This window comes from Nicotiana sylvestris, chromosome 1 (genome assembly GCF_000393655.2).
Source record: "Nicotiana sylvestris chromosome 1, ASM39365v2, whole genome shotgun sequence".
NCBI classification, from domain to species: domain Eukaryota; kingdom Viridiplantae; phylum Streptophyta; class Magnoliopsida; order Solanales; family Solanaceae; genus Nicotiana; species Nicotiana sylvestris.
The window spans coordinates 132,018,888-132,039,235 of record NC_091057.1 but is presented as its reverse complement, the minus strand read 5'-3'; the positions used below and the strand labels follow the sequence as shown (position 1 = coordinate 132,039,235).

Below are 20,348 nucleotides of genomic sequence, written 5' to 3'. Positions count from 1 at the left end.
TTTAATGCGGATAAAAAACGGGTTAACCGTAGATAATATGGGTAACCATATTATCCATGAATTCTTGCATATGATCACTTTTGGGAGAATTCTTAATCTCCCTAACTTGAGGAACCCCCAAATTGAAGCTTTACAAATGTAAAAGATAGACCAACTGGTTATCCATTGGTATCTCATTGGTTATCCATTTTCTAAATGGATAATATGATTCTTATCCATATTTGACCCATTTTTAAAAAGTTCATTATCCAACCCATTTTTTAGTGGATAATATGGGTGGTTAACTTTTCCTTTAACCATTTTGCCACCCCTATATTTAACCAATCTTAACCAGTTTGACATGTAAGTAGAATGTGTTTCACCTCCTAAACAATGGTCATTTAGTAAACGAATCTGAGACTTAGCAACCACTTGTGCAATTTTTCCTTCCAGAAATCTCAAAGAGCTCGAAGACAAGTCTCTAAGGATCATATTGTTCTTCCCATAATAACAATGTACTCATCGCTGGATCTTCCAAGAACCTTTTATAAGTCAGAAGATCTACTGGATTTACTTGAGCAATCGAGCTTACTTTCCCACGAAAATGTCTTGTATCATATCCACTCTAGTCATGTTTAGTACTGAGTTATTTTTCCTTCCAGACAAAGTAAAGAGCACATAAATGAATTTCAAGAAGATCACAGGGTTCTTCCCATGATAACAATGTCCCCTCGCTTGTTCCAAGAGCATTTTAGAAGACTGAAAATCCACTAGACTCCAAGTTGGGTATAATCAAGATCGTGTTTAATAAAATCTCTTCTTGCATAGAATGTGATATGCCTTGTGGAAAAAACGAATCTATCTTACTTTGCTTCTAACTGAATTCCGCTGCCCCTCCAAAGAATAAATACATTAACAAATACAACAACGAAGTCCCGTTAAACCTCAGTGCTGTTACTTTTCAAGTTCCATCTTCAGAATCATGTATAAAGAAGTCAAAATCAGGAATATATGGTACGTCACTCATATGTTCGACCAGGATATTTACAACTTCATAAACGCAATCCATATGTGAACCCATCTTATCTCCAGCAACAAAACTATAGTTCTGATTCTTTATCTCTACTGAACTTCTCCCAGCCTCTTTCTTAGTAGCCACCCTTCTCATCAACTTCCTCATTTTCGCAGAGTCACCCCATTTACCGTCAGCTGCATAGATATTTGACAAAATCACATAGGTTCCTGCAATTTTCGGCTTCAAAGCCAACACCTTTCTCATGGCCAGTTTGCCCAAATCTGGAAGATTGTGGGCTTTACATGCTCCTAGGAATGCTCCCCAAACAGATTCATCAGGATCAAATGGCATACTCTCTATCAACTTAAAAGCCTCCTCAACTCTTCCAGCACGTCCTAGCAAATCTACTAAACACCCAAAAATCTCCTGATCTGGAGCTATGTCGTAATCACCAACCATTGAGATAAAATACCTTAAACCTTTATCTACAAGCCCAGCGTGGCTACATGCATTTAAAACTGCCACAAAAGCTATCCTATCTGGCCTGACTCTAAATTTAACCATCTCTTCAAAGAAGTCAACAGCTTCATTTCCATAACCATGGCTTCCATAACCAATCATCATTGAGGTCCACGAAACCAGATTTTTCTTGGGCATTTTATCAAAAATTCTACGTGCACTTGCAATATTTCCAGACTTTGCATACATATCTATTAAGGCATTGTCCAACTCCAAGTTCCCGCCAAGGCCTCTCTTTATGATTCTTCCAAGAATCTGCTCTCCACAACTCAAAACTGCCAAATTGGCCACAGCTGCTACAACGCTGGAAAATGTGAAGCAGTTGGGGCTAAGACCTTCAGACTCCATACTCGAGTATATGCTGATAGACTCGTATGGATCAGACTTCTCGTACCCAGCAATCAAAGTGTTCCACGTGATTGAATCCCTTTGAGTCATTTCACGGAAGCATTGCTTTGCATCATTTAAGCTACTACACCTACAATACATATCTAAAATAGAATTCATTACAGGTAGATTAAAGTCCAAGCCATGCTTGATGATTGCAGCATGAAGTTGCTTCCCGTATGTACATGAATGGACGGAGGCACAAGCTCTAACCGCTATTGAAAAGCTAAATGGGTTTGATACACCCTCTTCCTGTCCATCCAAACACACAAAAAAAGGATGAAAGGTCAGAATTAAAATTTCCTTTTGTATTATGTTAGCAACTTATTTTTATTGAAGCAACTACGTAAGACTTTCACTGATCATGCAACAAAACCTACATACAGACCAAGCAATGATTTACATGTTTTTGAGTTTCACATTTTCAAACTTTAAGAAGTAGCTTTCAAATTAAGCTACATGCAGTACTAGATCCACTACAATTTCGAGTCACAAAGGACTTGCTGCAAGTAGCACTTAATTGAATATGATACAATCTAGCATTTTTCTACAACAGGTGAATTCAAGCGATAACAAAAAAAACACCATTTCGTATGTGCATCAGCTGGCCTTTTGCAAGAAAATATCTAAATACGTACCAGTAACATTCTTCTAAAAACTTTAAGCCCCATATAGCCGTCACCACGATGAGTATATCCCGCGATTAAGGTAGTCCAAGACACATCATTTTTCACTCTAATTTCATGAAAAACCGCAGATGCTTCATCCATATTAACACAACACGTAGCATAGACATCCAAGAGCGCATTCGCAACATAAATACTTACACTCATGCCTTGCTTAAGAACCAAACCATGAATCAAAGCTCCACGAGAGGACGAATTGATCCCTTTACAAGCCTTCAACGTGCTAGAAAAGGTGAACTCATTGGGGCGCACATCCGTATACCTCATCATCTCACAGAAAACCAGCCAAGCACGTGCATGGTGATTACATGAAGTGTACCCAGATATCATAGTCGTCCAAGCAACAACGTCTCTTTCAGGCATTTCATCGAACAGTGTACGTGCTTCTCGAATTAGACCCCTTTCAAAATACGATTTGAGAAGGCCAGTGGCCAAGACAGAAGGAGGCTTTGGTAAAAATGGCGGGTTTGAAGAGGGTGGATTGGTTCCAGCACAAAGAAGAGAGTTTCGGATAGTTTGAGGAATTTGAGTACAATGAGTTTGAAACACTAGTTTTCTTGCATTCATTGCTTAAACATAGTTTATGACTAAACAAATCGGTTTAATGAATGTGCTTAAGATTACAGAAGGAAGGAATCTTTGATTCATTTATGCATAAATGAATAAACTCAACTGGTATTCTCTCCTTCTCCGCGTCCCAAGAACTTTTTTTATTCAAATTAGTGATCAGTAGAAGCTAATTTTTCAAATGGTAGTGACTAGTGAACTTATGACTAGTTACTAAGAAAACAAATTTGACAGATAAATTTTTACCTCGATATTTTAGGTTATTTGGCATGACTACTTGGCTTCCTATGAGAGATAATGGATTTAAGTAATCAATTCTAAGTTCAGCGATTTTAAAATAACAAGAGTTAATTTTGTCGAAAGATAGTGAGGTGGATGCTAATTTGAAAACTAATTTTAATTAGAAAGCTACTTGTTTAACACTCCTCTTTTTTATTTGCAGCATTTCTTTTTACTTCTTCATATTTTCTTGTTTTACCTTCATGGATAATTTGAGATAAAGAATGATTTTATTATTTTGTAAGGAAATAAAGAGATTACAGTGTAAATTATTAAAAATATTAAGATATGATTTCAAATCACAAAAACAAATCAGGGCTGCAAAATGCAAACAGCTTTGCTTTTTCCACCCCATTTACATTAGTCGTCTTTGTTTTTACTCCTTTACAAAGTTTAACTCCTTACATTTTCCTTAGGACTTCCTTATAATACTCATTTCGCTGATCAACTATTCTTTTAAGAATTTCTCCAACATCGAACCACATTATAACCATACATACTAAAGACAAATAATAAGCTAATATTAAGACCAAAGGACCCCTCATATATATACGGCAAAGAAAAAGTGACCAAATATTATTCATAAAGACGAGATAAATCATAAAAATGCGTCCCTATACATCTTTACACAGATTATATGAGACAAATACAAACATGCCAATCATCATAGTATTATATGAGTATATAGTATATATATACAGATTAATTCCGGAAGATGCCTGTTATGAAGGCCTTCAAGGAAATTTAGTTTCATTTCCTAAGTTGATGAACTATTACAATTAACTGGCTTACAAATCAATGGTAATTCCATAATGCTGTGTGAAAAATAAAAAATCCTGCTGTTAAGTCTAGAGGTTGAAAAACCCTCTAGACATACCCTTAAAAGGGTAGCCCGGTGCACGAAGCATCCCGCATTCATGCAGGGTCCGGGAAAGGGCTGCACCCCAAGGGGTGTGATACCCTAATCCTAACTATTTCCTGTACATGTAGAATGTGTTAACCTCTGAAAGAATGATGGTTAACTCATACAAGGATCTGAGACTTGGCAGCACCGCGTGAGCACTTTTTCCTTCCAGATTTCTTAAGAGCACAGACACAAATCTCAAGAAGATCATAATCTTCTTCCCAGAATAGCAATGAAGCCATCTCTGGATTTTCCAATAGCATTTTAGATGTCAGAAAACCAGCTATAGTCCATGTTTGGTACAGCCGGGCTTGTTTTCCCGTAAACTTGCCGTACCTTGTATCGTAATATTCAGGCCACTGATCCACCCGAAGCCTTTTCTCAGCTAAATCAACTGCCTTCTTAGCTAGATCAGTCCTATTCATCTTGATACATGCCAGCGTGAACTGAAAGAAGAGAAAGAGCAACATCATGAAACAGTAAAGCTGAGAGCAAGTAGCGTCGTTTATTAGGATAACTTTTAGCCAACATTAGTTTATCATCTTAAGCATCAATTCAAGAAAACCAACTGATCAAAACTATGCAACGTACAGTAAGGAGAAAATGTGTAAAGCATTACGGATTTCTGCACTAGTCCCACATGCATTTACGAATAATCGTTATAGATTTCAGTCATTTTAAATTCAGCATTCAGCGGCTACATCATCTTAATTAAATCAAAAGGAGGGATAGAAAGGGCGAGAGAAAACTCTTAATCTGGGTCTTTCTTTTCTTTCAATAAATATAATATGGTTCTTCAGACTGTGTTATGGAAATTTTGGGCTTTCCATATAATTCAGTGGTTCAATTTACTAGAAATACACTAAGATCACTGTTTTACTTACCAATTTATCCAGGACACCGCAATTTTAACTAAAAGATAAAAAACATGTATAACGGTTATTGAAATATTGCTCAGCCTCCAAAGACAAAATAAATACATGCAGAAAGAGATAAACTAATAATGCACTACAGTCACAGTTCCTTCTTCTTCTTTTTTTTGGGGGGGGGGGTGTTGGGGAGGGGGGTATAATCACAATATTTCAGGGAAAGCAGCCAAGTGACTTCAGTGGAACTTGTATCCAAAGAAACTTGTCAAATTGATTGAATATAATACATAAAATCATTTCAAATTCTGATGTCGGGAAGAAAGAAGGATCATTAAGGAAGAGAAAACCATCAATCGACCAAAAGTACAGAATGTGGCCTTACCTGCCAGAGAAGAGTTGGCCAAGAACCCCCGTTATGATATGACCAAGGTCTGCAACAGTCAAACTGGACAGCTTAGTAACCCGTAGATAACACACACACACAGAGAGAAACACACACACACACACATATATATATATATAGAGAGAGATTTATGGAAAACTCACGTGTTCTTAGGGTCACTACCAGTGATTATACGCCACTCTTCATTCTCCAGAGCAGGGTAACATATTTTAAGGGGCATAGAACCCACAATATCGTCCCATTTTGCTTCAATCAGATTCAGGATCGCCTCATTCTGTTTTGGGGTACCCAAAGATGACACAATGGACCACAGATTTCCAAGTGTGAAGAATCTAAAGTCCATGTGGGCAGGCTGTAAATTGCCAATAAGATAACCACCTTCCTCAGGGATCCAGTCCATCAACCAGTGAGGGATTTGTTCAGGGTAGATGTTAAATTTGTTAGTGGCGTCAGTGGAATACTCCTCTGTCTTATATCGGTATATTTCATTGATCTTCTTCATATCAACCCAATAATATTCTCTAATATGAAATGACAATGCACTAAGTCGGTTGTTTATGGCATTCACCAAATTCTTGGATCCTTCATCCAGAGAGAGCATCTCGCGGGAACACCTAAGTGCTGAGTAAAATAAAGCCTGCAACATCAAACATGTCAAGCCCAGAAAAGATCAAAGAGAGAATCACAGAAGGAAACAACGATAGCATCTCAGATCACTTCCTTAACATGTGCAACACAAATATATAGAATAAATTATTATCCTTATTATCTGTGATATGGTAAAGCCACCCCCCTAAACCCCTAACCTCATTGCTGCAGGTGGAGGGTCCTTTGCACTAGTGATCCTACACTTGTCAATACAACAACAACAACAACAATAACCCAGTAAAATCCCATAAGTGGGGTCAAATCCTACACTTGTCAATATAAAGTAAAAATATTAAGCTTATGTCATTCTCTCTACAATGTAAATTAAGGACAGATCAAGTTCCAAGTATCCCTCCAAAAGTTCATAGACCTCATCTATAACCAATCTAATTCACTGTAATATCCTAATTCACCAATGTCAGCATACCAGGTTAAGGAAAGACTCACAAGATGAACTTGAAATGTATATTAAAAACTAAAAAAGGAACTGACTGCCACTTGTAACATTCAAAGAAGAATTTAGCAAATTCAACTTACTTGAATCTCAAGCGGATGTCCATGAATACCCATACGCCTATCTATCATGCAGGAACCATCAGTGACTAGCAAAGAAGGAAACATATCAAACCCATCAGACAGACACAGGTTCAATATCAGCTTTATGCCAGTCTGTACATCCACTCTTTCTTGTAATCCATAGTCACCGGTGATCTTCCCATAAGCTCTCAACAAGATAATCCACCACAAGCCTGAAAAAGTCGCAGTTTTAGATCTTTCAACGTCCATTTACCGGATGGAAATAAAGTGACAAAACTTCTGAGCTGGTCTCTTTACTGATGTATTTCTTCCCTTACCCTCCTCTCCTGATATTCTTTGAGCATTTAGTTTTTCTAGAGGATGTCTAAAAGGAAATAAAACAATTTACTATAACCGTGAAATACTTCCCCTTAACTACTGATAAACACCTATGGTGAATAGAATCTAGATACTATCTTCTTACATTTTCTTTTAAGGAAGGTAAGAATTAATACTCTCTTCTTACATTCAACGAACAATTTACTATTTTGGTCCAGTCCATATTGGCATCCACTTTCCATTTTTGTAAATATGTACAAACAGTTAACAGTTTATTGGTCTACTTGGAAAAGTTGTGCGTATTTCCTATGGTAAGCGAAAATGTGAGAAAAGATTTCCTCTTGTTAAGGCTACTTTTTCTTCAACTGATCAAAAAGTAAATAACAGTTCCCAAATGTTCGATCACTGGTTAATAAACAATAAGTTTGAATTCTCCCCTGAATAACCAGCCATTAAGGGACTTAGTATTCAACAAAAATAAACACTTACCTGAATCAACAGGTGCTACGCGGCCAATAGCTGACTCCCCAAAATCTGGGTCTAGAACTTCTTCATATTTGTTATCATCAAGGGGCACTGTTCTAACTTTAAAACTTGCAGGCATCAACCCTTGCCCTGGACTGTAACAGTCCACAGTTTTCTCCCAACTCTATATTACAGAAACCGACAGCAGTCAATTATTTTACAGTAAATCAATAACCTAGACCAAGATCTATTAATACACACAGAAAGTAAGAATGAAAAACATGAATGCAACCAAACAAAGTTTCTTCAATCATTTGTTTTTGACTAAATCTATAGATGAAGCATCAACGAAAGATCTCATTATGAAAGTAACAATTTAAGAAACTAATTTCTTTGTAGGCTTAAAAAGGACCTGTCTCTAAGAAGTCAAGAAAAAGGTTATCATCTCATGCTGACGCTACCAAATGAAGGACATATTGTCAAATACAAAATAATCATGAGACTCCTTCCTAAAAGATTAATTCTCCACCAAATAAGGAGTCAAAGAAAAATATCAGAAAAGCAAATCCTATCTGGTCCCTAGCTCACAATTGCATTGAGTATTTGGAAGGAAAAAAAAAGTTCAGCCAGGCTCCCAACCCTCTCTCCAAAAAAAGAGAAAGCATTATCATTTCTAAGTACTAATTAAATACCACTGGTGCAGGTAGACTTTTCTTGTGTTTTATTCTTGGAAGTAGGCAAATGCGTTTTAAGCAATCACAATTATGTGAATCTAAAGCTACCACAACTAGCCTATCCAATAGGCATTCTATTTTTCCAAATGAAACCATTTGCAAAATGTTTCCATCATTAAAAATTTAACATTCCAATTGGTAGAAGCAGCTCATTTTTTCAGACAGACAAAAGGCAATCATAAGACCATAAGCAATAAATTTTCAAAGGAAATGATATCACGAAACACTTAAAATTAAAGATTACCTGCAGTTGCAGGGTGTGAAGTAGGAAATTCTTAACAATGTCTTTATCCCCCTTGAGCAAAAAAGCAAGCGCAGATGGGATAAAATCCCTAATAAAGACTTGATCATAATTCAATGGCAACTTATCATTAGGATCATTAGCAGCAAGAGTCCCTATAGGGCTCCCACAATATGTAACCACAGCATTCTCCAACAACTTCCATGCCTCCTTCACCGCCTCTGACTCCTCCCCGCCCCGAACCTCCACTTGCCCCTCACCCTCTTCTTTCACGCTCTCATCATTTTTCACACGTTCACCATCAACTCCAGCAGCATGTTCATCTAAATCAATCTTTTCCACTACCAATGGCTTCACATTCAAACCTCCTTGCACATAAATCCTCTCAAAGTTCTTGTCATTAACACGAGTTTCAACAGAAGTTGAATAATTCCTAAAGTCCGATGCAACACTAGCAATAGCATGGAACCCTCTCTTTGAGGCCCCAATTGGGCCTGAGAAAACCCTAGATTGACCCCAACATGAATTTGGCACACACAACAACTTCTGCTTCCCATTGATAATCCTTCCAGAGCCCAAAATACGAATTGGGTAGCTGTAAAAATCAGATTTTTGCCTCAAATTCAAACGAAAATTCGACGAATTTGTGCTGAATGAATTATGTGCCTTCTTGAATGGAAGACCCAAAAAGGAATTGCTCTTAGTTGCGATTAGAATTCGACAACAAGGCTTCATAGTTATCAAATTCATTGATTTCATAGCAAAATTATCCAAAATCTGGTAAATAAAAAGTAGGCAAAAAGTTTGTTTATAATGTAATGGAATGTGGAATGAATAGATTCTTGTGATGAATAGTAATATTTGGATCTGCACACATATAGGGAAATGAGAAAATTTTGGGATAAGATAAAACAGAAAAAATAGGGAAATGCAATAATTAGTTTGTGAAGTTTGAAGATCTATGGAAAGTGGGAATGACTATTTCTGATTCTGGTGCACAGCGTCATTTATAGACGGAGGCCTGCCTTGTGATGAAAGAAGTTATATTTTCTATTTTTCTTTTTCGTCCACAAGAAAAACGGTTTTAAAAAGCAACAAATAGTAGAACAAATATATTCCTTTTAATCTCGCCGGATGAAAAAAGGAGTCGTTCATTATAAGTGGGATTTTTGTTTTATTTTTTGGAGCATTTGTTGTACGAAAAATAGCAATAATAAGGTCATATTCATTTTTTTTTGTATTAATTCTTGCTAGTTTTGGAGAATAAAGGCCAAAAGATCATCCCTAAGAAAAGATAAGAAACATGGTTAAGTCCAAATATTCATTTATATTCTGATACAATAAGATGTCGTGAAGCACTTGGCTATGTGCCTATGTCATTTTCCAGAATTATAATTTGTACACATATATGAGAACTAACAAAGCATTGGCAATCCCATGTAAAGAAAGAAAAACAAAAACAAAGAACCTTGTAGCCAAATTTATAGTACTTGTAGACCTAGCAAGAACCTTTATTACTTTATTAATTTCTAAGAAATAGTTGTATATAAATATGGAAATTTTATAGTACCTTGCAGCTAACAGATTAACCAACTTTCGACTTTCTTTGCTACTAAAGCATTAATTCATCTTTCAAAAAGAAAGTTAAAACATTCAATTTAGACGAAGACTATGTTTTCAAACGATAAAATTTATTTTCTTGCTTTATACTCACTCCGATTTAAAATAAGTGACAATTTCATCTTTAACATACTCATTAAGAAAATACGAGAAAAAAAGATGTATTCACTAAATTAACATTAACGAATTGTTACCTTGACACAGTGGAATATGTAAATAAAGGTAAATTTTGGAAATACAAAAATAATTATTTTTTGATTATGTAAATGAGCACTTATTTTGAACCAAAATAAAAAGGTAAAATAGTCACTTTTTATGTACAAGAGGGAGTATTAATTTTTCTTTTTCAGATAGTTTTGTATCAGTTTAGCAAAGTTAATTCATCTCTCTTTAATGAAATAATGCAAATGAAATCCACATATATTAGAAAGAAAAAGAAAAAGTGAACCGCATATAGTATTTTTCTATTCCACTTAGAACTCAATTTAGGCCCCCTTTGTCCATAACTTTTTTAAAAAAAAATGTGTTTGTCCAAGAAAGTTTTTCGAAAATGAGTTTTTTTAAAATCAAAAAGTGGGTTTGACCATGTTTTCAAAATTTTCAAAAAAATTTCTTTCCCACCCCACAAATGGCAATATTTTTTCAAATGAAATATATATATCCAAACATAATTTTAAATTTTAAATATTATTTTTCAACTTAAATTCGAATATATTTTTTTTAAAAAATTACTGCAATTTTTATGTCCAAACGCGTTAGTGGTATGACTTTAGAAAGAAACTGTCAAATTTAAGGAAGGAAAAAGGTAAGGATCTGACTTTAGAATTTTCCACGTTGCAACAAACTGTCAAATCTAAAAGCAAGTTGCAAAATTGTACACTTTCTCACAATTTGCATTACTTGGAGATTTGAGATAAGAATTGGTGACCTGTAAATAAGTAATTTTCGATCGCCTTCTTTTTAAAATGGGAGAAAAAAATCTCCAAGCAAATACAGTCTCGCCACGTATGCAAGAAACGTTCCATCAAAATTACAATGGTGTAAAAAATGTGTGAAAAAAATATAGCCCTTCCAAGACATGACATGTACAACAAAAGCAATGTAGGGAAGAATCGACTTCAACAAAAATAGATTAGTGCCCACCATTAGCATTGTTATCCACAAAGACAATACTATGGCCCATAAAGGAATTCAATTCATGTCCTCTCATAATTTGCAACAATGAGAAAATGGGTAAAATTGGATGAGTTTTTGCTAAATCGTGCATAGCACTTTTTGAAGTTAATCCATTTGTATTGGCAAATATCTCTCTAGCTTTCATTTTCCAACCATGAGTTGGTGCTTTTTTGTTCTCTTTTTGCACATTTTCTTTCTCATGTCACGCCATGCAACTTGGACAACGCGTTTGGAGTAAATCCATTTGTGAGGCAACTCGCAAGTTGAAGTTTTTTAACAAAACGTGTTCTTTTATCATACTTCGATCTTCCTCTTTTACTTTCTTTCAATATATATAATCTGATTGTAAAACAACATGTCAAAGGTTTGATAGCACCTTGCTTCAGGAGAGAGAGCTGTCCCTTTAAAGGAGTTTCCACAAACAATATCTCTCTCTCTCAATAGGACATACCATTTATTAAAGTGATGGATAATTCCAGATAAAATCATAAGCAATTGCTCCACAAATTGAAGGGAAGTCTTGGCGTAGCTGGTAAAGTTGATGTCATGTGATTAGGAAGTCACGGGTTCAATCCGTGAAAATAGCCTCTTGCAGAAATGCAAGGTAAGGTTGTGTACAATATAGATCCATATGATCCGATCATTCCCCGAACCCCGCACATAGCGAGATTTTAGTGCACTAGGCTGCCTCCCCCCTTTAATTGCTCCACGAATTGTCCCTCTGAAGCCAAGCTTATGGAAGGAAAAAAAGTGCTTTTGAGGAGAAGCAGAAGCAGAAAAAAATAGCTTCTCTCCAAAAACACTTTAGAAAAATACACTTAGAATCAGTTTTCAAAAGCTTGGCCAAACACTAAATACTGCTCAAAAGTGTTTTTCAAATTAATTAGCCAAACACAAACTGCTTCTCACCAAAAGCACTTTTTTAAAAAGTACTTTTGAAAAAAACACTTCTCAAAATAAGCCGATTTTAGAAGCTTGGCCAAACGGGCTATACTACAACTAAATCTTTCAAATTCTAAAGAAGTGATGTTAATTTTGAATAATGTGTCCTCTGAGATCTAGACAAAGCTTCCAACAATTCCTGCTAGCTCACACATTTATCAGCCCCTTTTAATCAGTAACCACATAACAAAGTTGGGAAATCATCCCCCCTCTGATGAATTATTTGATGCTTGATTGGCACCAAAAAGAAAAAACAGGAGATGGCAAGGGAAATCCAAATGATTAAAAATTCACTTTTCTCCAGGTACAAATTTTGGCCTAAAATAAGGGGGATATTCAATACAACCAGACAAAAAATCCAAGTGGTAGAATCTAGTTTACAAAAAGAAAGTAATTTACAGACAAATCTCTTTCTGAAATAGCAAGATACTTTTTCCAGATTGGATTAAAAAAATCATGTAAGAGAAATTCTAATACTGGTATCCATCATACAAAAAGAACTGTTCAACACCTACTTCATATTCAGAATTTCATATTCAAGAAACTGTAACAATTATGACCTGACTTCATATTCCCCAGCCTTGGTTAGAGCTCGAAAACCTTTATAAGGTCGTGAAGGTAGATTCTTGAAATCAAGTTTTTCTATTTTCAAACCTGAGAGCGCAACACCCATTATTTTGAATTCCACAAGAAATGTAGGGAATACATGAAGCCGCTCTAAACCGGTTTCCAACACTAACGTTCCAGTCATTGAAGGAGTTTTATCTTTCGGCATCCGGCCGATGGACCAAGTGCAGGTCTGCACTAATAAAGCAATGTGTCAGGATCCAACTAAACAAGATAGATTAGATCCTATCACATAATACAAAAATGGAGTCAGCCTGAAAAAAGAAGAAAAAAGAAGAAAAAAACTAAGTTTACCATCCATTTCCAAGTTTTTTGTCATTTTACAGTACAGTTAGAACTGACTAGTGTAGAAAATATCTTTACTCAGTTATTCTTAATCAACTGCAGGTAATAACATTTATACTTCCATTAAGAAAAGGCACCAAGAATAAGCCAACTCTGAGAATGAGATGAAGTACCAAATACCTTATTGGAAAGGATGTTTACTGTTCCATAATTTGATGTAAGGTCTGCAGATAAAACACGAGGGGGCAGTAGAAATTGCACGCTTATATCATCAATTGCCTTCCCAGGATCATTGCGAATCCCAACTAGCAAGCTAATACGACATGTCCCTGAGTCTGAAGTAATTTGTGGCTTTACATATATAGGGGTACTCTTCAACTTCTTTATTCTGCATTGGATATTTTAGAGGGGAAAACAGAAGATTACCAAGAGAAGGTAAAAACAGCAAACAAGTGAATTCTTTAATGCACTTTGCCTATGGTAAATACTGCAAACAGGTAAATTTTCCTGTTTTTCATGTTTGTGCTATGCACCTCGTAGTTCACGATCTGCCCATAACCTCATCAACAATGGACTAACTGTCACTGTTTATGGATACATCTTATAATAAATACTCCCTCCGTTTGAAAAAAAATGAACCTATTATTATTTGGGAAGTCAAACAAGGTTTTCTTTGACCACATTTTTGCAAATACTTTTTAAATATTTTGAATCGTTAAACTATTGTGACTTATAGTATTTTTTTACGTAATTTCTAAATATGTCAATTTTATTTCAAAATTTTTAAAAAAACCTATGCAAATTCACACCGAAAATTAGTCAATTCGACCCTCGTACTCGGAAAAGGTTCGTTCTTTTTGAAACGGAGGGAGCAGTGGTTGAGAAAAAAGAGACAAGCTTTTCTTTCTGTGCATGGAGTTCATTTATGAACAGTTCAACTTTCATTATGCATTTATTAACAGTTCAACTTTCATTATTTGGAGGGAGCTGCGGGGAGGGGTTCTGGAACATCCTGCCAAAGATGGAGGGGTTAATGTCATGGGTTTCAATATTAGAGGGGATAAAGAGTAGTAACTCTATACATGTGCAAGTACATTCTAAGTGTAAACAGAAGATTAGAACATTCTTTAGGTAAAGCCAAACTATAAAATTTTACTCATGAATGAAGGCAATGCCAATTATTAACAACACAAACCTGTAGCTCATGAGCTTAAACTGTCCATCAGGAGGAACAAAAGACAGAATTTGGTTTGATTCCCACGCTCGCAGCCGAACACAAGGATGGAATCTCACATCATTCAAGATGGAAGGATTTGCAAATGAAAGGGTAAGATCAGGAAGACCAGAAAGATGAGAATTCACTTGAACTTCGCCACAGACCTCACATTTCACCAGAATCCCGTCTCTGAGAAGCATAAAAAAAAATAGAATGAGAAGCCTTGAGTAGTTGACTATTCCTGTAAACCCCGGTTCAAGCATATAAACCCAAATAAGCAAAAGATGTTGCGGACATCCAAGGGTCAACCCTCTTCAAACTTAGTAGCCAAAAGATAGAAAAACAATCCATTATCTGGCAGTCTCATATTCATGAGTGAAAAAGGAAATGGAATCAATTTGTTGCCCATGAGAGGGAACGGAAAGTGCCCGCAAGTTAAGCTTTTTGCAGTTTTTGTGTGCTTGATATGGAGGATGGTTTGTCAAGAAAAGGGTTAGAAACTTCTCAAATGTTCTGCAAAAATCAGAGGACATAAAAGAAAAGGAATTTCCTTTTCCTTTCAAAGAAACACCCAAGGAAATAATACCCTTGTCCTTTATTTTACTTCACTGCAATCTTCTCAAGAAACATAATTTTAGCAACTTTCTCGACTTCCAAACGAAATCTAAGAGTTCATTTTTACGATCTAGCAGCTTGAAAGCTAAGACATTTGGTCATCAATACAGTAAAAGGAATGCCACTTTACATACTTTGGCAAAGTTGCAAACACGTATATATCTGCGTGAGTGTGTATACTATAATGCACTTCAAATCTCAAGTGATGCTGCCAAATTCAATTGAAGAGCCCTTTGCAGTGGTGCACAAAAACATCTTTACTGGATCACGAATGCATACCTTTGTATGTTCCAAAAGCAGATATTAACTCTAAAGTTCCTACTGATTCCACATAAAAATAGTTTCAACTATATGCACAACGCAGATAACTAAGCTTACATGCCAAGAGGAACCTAAAAGTAAGCGCAACATAGTTGGAGCTTTTGATTCTTAAACCATATCTCTAAGATGAAGAAAGCTGGTAATATCCCTTTTTACTACAGTTATACGATTCAAGAGAAGCAGCATCTCTCAGTAGAAGACACAGCTAGTAAGAGTTACCCTCCTTCTGGGATAAGTAATGATTTTAACCTTTTGATGGACCTGAAAGGGAACAAGCGGAAACCAGGTACCTTCTAATAATCTTTTTTAATCTCCATCCTAATTTATGTGGTACCACTTGATTGGGCATGTCTTCAAAACGTTAATTTTACAGACATATCATATTTGTCGTAGTGGAATAAAATATTAAATCGTAGTTGAAAAATTACTTTAATAGAAAAATGACACCAAAGAAAAAATTTGATTGGTTAAGTGATACTTTTTCTCGAAAAAAATGATTGGCTAAATGAATTTGAGATCTTGAAAATTGCATAATATAATAATGTAAAAGTGTGGTACATATTGAGATATCCCAAAATAGAAAGATTATGGTATAAATTGAAATAGAGGAAGTAGTTCAAATGTAACATATAATGCACAAAGTATACTTTCAAAATTAACTCGTAGCAGCTTTCCCACAATTTTTTAAGATCTTAACCTCTAGATGGTTTTATGTGGAATCTTAACCTCTAGGTTACACCCTGTATTGCTTTAAAATAGCATATTACTATCTTTACCTACACTTCTTGTGATGCGATGGGTCACATTATGTCAAACAAGAGAACTTCAATGATAACTTTAAAACTTTGAAGATATTATCACAATAATGAGAAATAAGGAGCAGCAAATGGAGGTTATGTAATAATCAGATATTACCTATTTATAATTGCATCCATTTCTTCAACTAGATCGACATAAACTTCATTGCTTGTATGCTTCAGGTCTGTTTTTCTCCAAGGAACACAAGATCCTGTTGCGCCTGGAAGTGTGTTGCTCATGTTGGAAGTGTTACCAGTTACAACACTCAACACTTTGCTTACGATATTTGGAGGAGCTATCATCTCCCTCAGTATATTAGGTTCTGTAGTAAGAGGGAAACCATTGTCTATCATCTCATCCAAAAGCTGCAAATCAAACAAATGTAGGAAGACCATAGTTAACTTGAAGTCCATCAGAATCTAATCATTGTGTAGAAGGAAATCTTAACGGGACACTTGGGAAGAGAAAAACTTTCTGATTTTGTGTCCATACAAATTTTAGTACTCTCTCCTTTAGTTGAAGTAGCCAGAGGAGCCTAAATCAACCACCTGTTTATATTCCAAATCAGATATCAACTTTAGCTTCTCTCTAGTTAGTCTTCAGTACTGCAAAATCACCATGTTTACAGATGAACTGATCTAGCACCTTAATAAGGATCAAGTCAGGAAACCAAATTCTACAACTGTTTTTGCAGTGTTCTCTAGTGCTGGTATTCAAGCCTCAATAAATGGAATGTCTTGCATCAGGTTTTGGGCATTTGAAATTAGCCAAAGTTTTGCAGTGTTGCATTTCGACTAAAATGAAATGGAAAAGCATTTTAGGTATCTTTACAAGCCAGAATCTGGCAGTGGTTTTGCTCCCGTGGACTTCTCAAAGAGGAGAACTGGCTCTTTTGTGCATCTATAGATGTCATGGTAAAAGCCTCTACAGTTGCAGCGATGGTTGGCATGCTGGTAACCTTGGCCAGGATTTACATCTCATCACAATGTAATTTTTGACCAAAATCCAACAAGTTTTGCGCTGGTTAACAGTAACACAAAACTTGTACATGACTGTTTCAACAGTTTAAGCTAACGGACAATATTTCATTGCAATCTGGAAATAGTGGATAAGCACTTAGTAGGAAAAAAATAAAAATAAAATGAAAGAAAGAACAACAGAGTTCAAATCAGAAGGTACATTTTTTTAAATTGTAATCAGAAAATATATTGTTATGCAACTTTAAAACAGTTTTTTTAACAACTTCTTAGTTTAACGGTTTAAAGAATATTCAACATAAACCGATTAGCATCATAGTAAACTTCTTAAAATAATTGTTTTTCCTTAACAAAAGATATTTTGCAGAAAATATTCCAAAAAAGAGCTTGAAGATGTCAAATACCTCATATACAATTACAAAATTATCCTTTATCAGATCTTCGTTCAACCCTCCAAGATATTCTGTCAGGACATCAGCTACTCTGCACAGGAACTAGAAAGTAAATAGTCAAATGATCAATAAAGTCATTATTTGCAGAGACGATATGGTTAATAAGTAGAATTTAGCCTCCCTGCTTTCACCGAATACAATAATCGGAACTAGAACTTCACCATATCAATTGAATGTATCAGTTGGCAGTAAAAATTTAACTTCCAGGTAAGGACTTCCAATATAGCTTTTTTTCTTTTTTCCGTTTTTAGTCTTACACTTCGAATCATTTTACCTTTAAAAAAGCCCAGAAAATACGGCAGAGGCATGGAAGAAAAAACTTATCAAAAGAAGAACTTAGAAAATAAGATACTCTCTGATGCCAATTTTTTGTCAAACACATAGGGCATACCAACTTTAGTGACAGCAAACATTAATCTTGCAGTAAACTCTGATGCAAAAGCATGTCTGGCATAAAACAAGGGAGAGTACGGGCCTGCCCCGCTATCCTACTTTCACTTAAAAATCAAGCTCCTCGTTAATAGTAGGGTTCAAAATTGTGATGTGCACTCTATCTAGACATCCAATGTTACATCCGTATCACTGAACCAAGGCCCTAGGGCCAGAAGTCTCCTTTTTTAGCTCAAATCCCTTCAATATCCTCAGGACATACTCATCAAACAGGAAATTTTCATATACTCATTGAAAGCAGTAGTTTCCCCTAGGATGTTCAAGTTTCTAACTGAGAATTTACAACGTGTCCGCCCCAGCTGTCCAGCCATCATGCTATCAGGCATTACACCTATGAATGAGACATATTGCTCTAAACGAATTCCAGTCAATTGTTTGATAGTTCGAAAACATTTTCATTAAACCAATCTTGTGTCATAATCTTATTCAAGAAGAGATGCAATCTAGCAGTAACAACATAATAACCAAGCAAGAACTGAAATCAACAAGTGCATTTACCTCGATAGCCATTAAAGGTGGCATTTCCACTTGGGTACAAGCCAAGAATGTAACACCTTCACGATTAACTTGGAAAAGGTAATGGGTTGGTGAAGCAATTACTGGTAAATGCTGTAACAAGCCAAAAGACACAACAAAACCTTCAAACTTGAACAAGCAAATATACAATGTTATGCAAACTCAAAAAGATCAAGCATCTTGATTTTCCCAATACCATGATTATATAGCAATTTAACTTTCACAACAACAACATACCCAGTATTATCCCACACCAGTGGGGTCTGGGGAGGGTAGTGTGTACGCAGACCTTACCCCTACCTTATGAGGATAGAGAGGTTGTTTACAATAGACCCTCGACTTAGGAAAGCATAAGTACCACATTAATGAAAATATAGACAAGAAGGGACAGCACCAAAAAGCCATATAAAAGCATAATAAAAATAACAAGATAGTAAGGTGATCAACAATGAAAGAAAATAACAGTTAGTCATAAAAACCTACTACCAACAGAAGGCGAGATTGCGTGCCAATACTACTGTTATGAACACTCTAGACTACCTACTCTACTACCCTAATACTCGACCTCCATATCTTCCTATCAAGGATCATGTCCTCGGTCAGCTGAAGCTGCGCCATGTCTTGCCTAATCACCCCTCCCCACCTCTTCTTTGGCCAACCTCTACCTCTCCGTATGCCCTCTAATGTCAACCTCTCACACCTCCTCACCGGGGTGTCTGTGCTCCTCTTCACATGACCAAACCACCTAAGTCGCGCTTCCCGCATCTTGTCCTCAATAGGGGCCACACCCACCTTGTCGTGAATAACCCCATTTCTAATCCTATCTAACCTGGTGTGCCCGCACATCCATCTCAACCTCCTCATCTCTACTACCTTCATCTTCTGGACATGAGTACAACATCGTCGGTCTGACCACCATTATGTAGAACTTACCTTTAAGTTTCGGTGGCACCTTATTGTCACACAAAACACCCGAGTCTCCGTTTCATCCATCCCGCCCCAATAAGATGTGTGACATTAAAATCAATCTCCCCATCCCCTAAATAATAGACCCAAGGTACTTAACTTTAACATTTGGAATAATTACTCTAATGTGCCTACCTTGAAAGAGTCGCCTTGAGCAATTAACTGATCCCAAAACCAGGAACAAATTGACCTGTCAACCCGGTGGCCGGTCAGCTGTTTTTCTAGCATCACCTCCCTACATTCACAGTGAATTAAGCAGATCAAACTTTCAGTGATTCGATATCCAAATAAATACAAATTTACTCTTTTTCAAGTCCTATGAATATGAGTTTGATTTCAACGAAATTTATAAAAAGAAAATGATAGAAGAAGGGATACCCAGAATCCGAGAGCAGAAAAATGCATTGCAACATAACTTTCTGAAATAGAGTTGTAACCAATTTGTCCCAGCTGCGTTCTCACTCACACTTTCTCTTCTCAATTCTATTCCCCCTAATTGAGCTCTCTCTCTCTCATACGTTATTTATTTGTTGTTCTTAATAGGAATAAGGAAAAAATAAAAATCGCACCTATGGCTTTCTGAATTTACACACACCTCCCCAATTGGAAGTTAAATCATTTTTCTTTATCTCATTTGACATATAACTACGGGTAAGGGTGTTAAACGGGTCGGATCAGCCCGATTCCGAACCGGTCCAGATCGGTTAAAATCGGAACCGGACCGGACCGGTAGAAGGGGGCTGAGTTAAGGGTGTAGGAGGGTTTGGTCCGTTCACATTTTGACCACCGGTTAACCGGATCGGTCAAACCCGGTCAACGAACAACATTGTTCATCC

General features: G+C 36.2%; 3 protein-coding genes across 3 annotated transcripts; all 3 read right to left on the bottom strand.

The window, feature by feature from the left end:
- Positions 1 to 93: 93 nt before the first annotated feature.
- Positions 94 to 3,394, bottom strand: LOC104226936 (putative pentatricopeptide repeat-containing protein At1g56570). The gene is made up of 2 exons (XM_009779044.2): positions 2,539 to 3,394; positions 94 to 2,152 (listed from the first exon to the last, which is right to left on the bottom strand). The coding sequence occupies exons 1-2, from the start codon at positions 3,151 to 3,153 to the stop codon at positions 941 to 943; spliced, it is 1,827 nt and encodes a 608-aa protein (XP_009777346.1). The 5' UTR covers positions 3,154 to 3,394; the 3' UTR covers positions 94 to 940.
- Positions 3,395 to 4,077: 683 nt separating this feature from the next.
- LOC104226937 (alkaline/neutral invertase A, mitochondrial) lies at positions 4,078 to 9,525 on the bottom strand. The gene is made up of 6 exons (XM_009779046.2): positions 8,555 to 9,525; positions 7,601 to 7,760; positions 6,794 to 7,005; positions 5,752 to 6,245; positions 5,588 to 5,636; positions 4,078 to 4,782 (listed from the first exon to the last, which is right to left on the bottom strand). The coding sequence occupies exons 1-6, from the start codon at positions 9,308 to 9,310 to the stop codon at positions 4,456 to 4,458; spliced, it is 1,998 nt and encodes a 665-aa protein (XP_009777348.1). The 5' UTR covers positions 9,311 to 9,525; the 3' UTR covers positions 4,078 to 4,455.
- Positions 9,526 to 12,550: 3,025 nt separating this feature from the next.
- Positions 12,551 to 20,092, bottom strand: LOC104226938 (AP-3 complex subunit mu). Its single transcript, XM_009779047.2, has 8 exons — positions 19,891 to 20,092; positions 19,648 to 19,747; positions 18,529 to 18,639; positions 17,533 to 17,622; positions 16,269 to 16,516; positions 14,397 to 14,606; positions 13,382 to 13,589; positions 12,551 to 13,088 (listed from the first exon to the last, which is right to left on the bottom strand). Exons 1-8 carry the CDS (start codon positions 19,923 to 19,925, stop codon positions 12,843 to 12,845), a joined length of 1,248 nt encoding a protein of 415 aa, XP_009777349.1. The 5' UTR covers positions 19,926 to 20,092; the 3' UTR covers positions 12,551 to 12,842.
- Positions 20,093 to 20,348: the final 256 nt, after the last annotated feature.

Bases quoted from the DNA above. Each gene is read 5' to 3' on its own strand.
- LOC104226936 (XM_009779044.2), bottom strand. From the start codon at position 3,153: ATGAATGCAAGAAAACTAGTGTTTCAAACTCATTGTACTCAAATTCCT. The intron at 2,153-2,538 runs GTACGTATTTAG...TTGGATGGACAG, and splicing joins TTTTTAGAAGAATGTTACTG to GAAGAGGGTGTATCAAACCC.
- LOC104226938 (XM_009779047.2), bottom strand. From the start codon at position 19,925: ATGTTGCAATGCATTTTTCTGCTCTCGGATTCTGG. The intron at 17,623-18,528 runs GTAAATGCACTT...TTTACTTTCTAG, and splicing joins CACCTTTAATGGCTATCGAG to TTCCTGTGCAGAGTAGCTGA. The intron at 14,607-16,268 runs GTAATATCTGAT...TATGCTTCTCAG, and splicing joins ATGGATGCAATTATAAATAG to AGACGGGATTCTGGTGAAAT.
- LOC104226937 (XM_009779046.2), bottom strand. From the start codon at position 9,310: ATGAAATCAATGAATTTGATAACTATGAAGCCTTGTTGTCGAATTCTA. The intron at 6,246-6,793 runs GTAAGTTGAATT...TTGATGTTGCAG, and splicing joins GACATCCGCTTGAGATTCAA to GCTTTATTTTACTCAGCACT. The intron at 4,783-5,587 runs GTAAGGCCACAT...CTCTTCTTTCAG, and splicing joins GGCCAACTCTTCTCTGGCAG to TTCACGCTGGCATGTATCAA.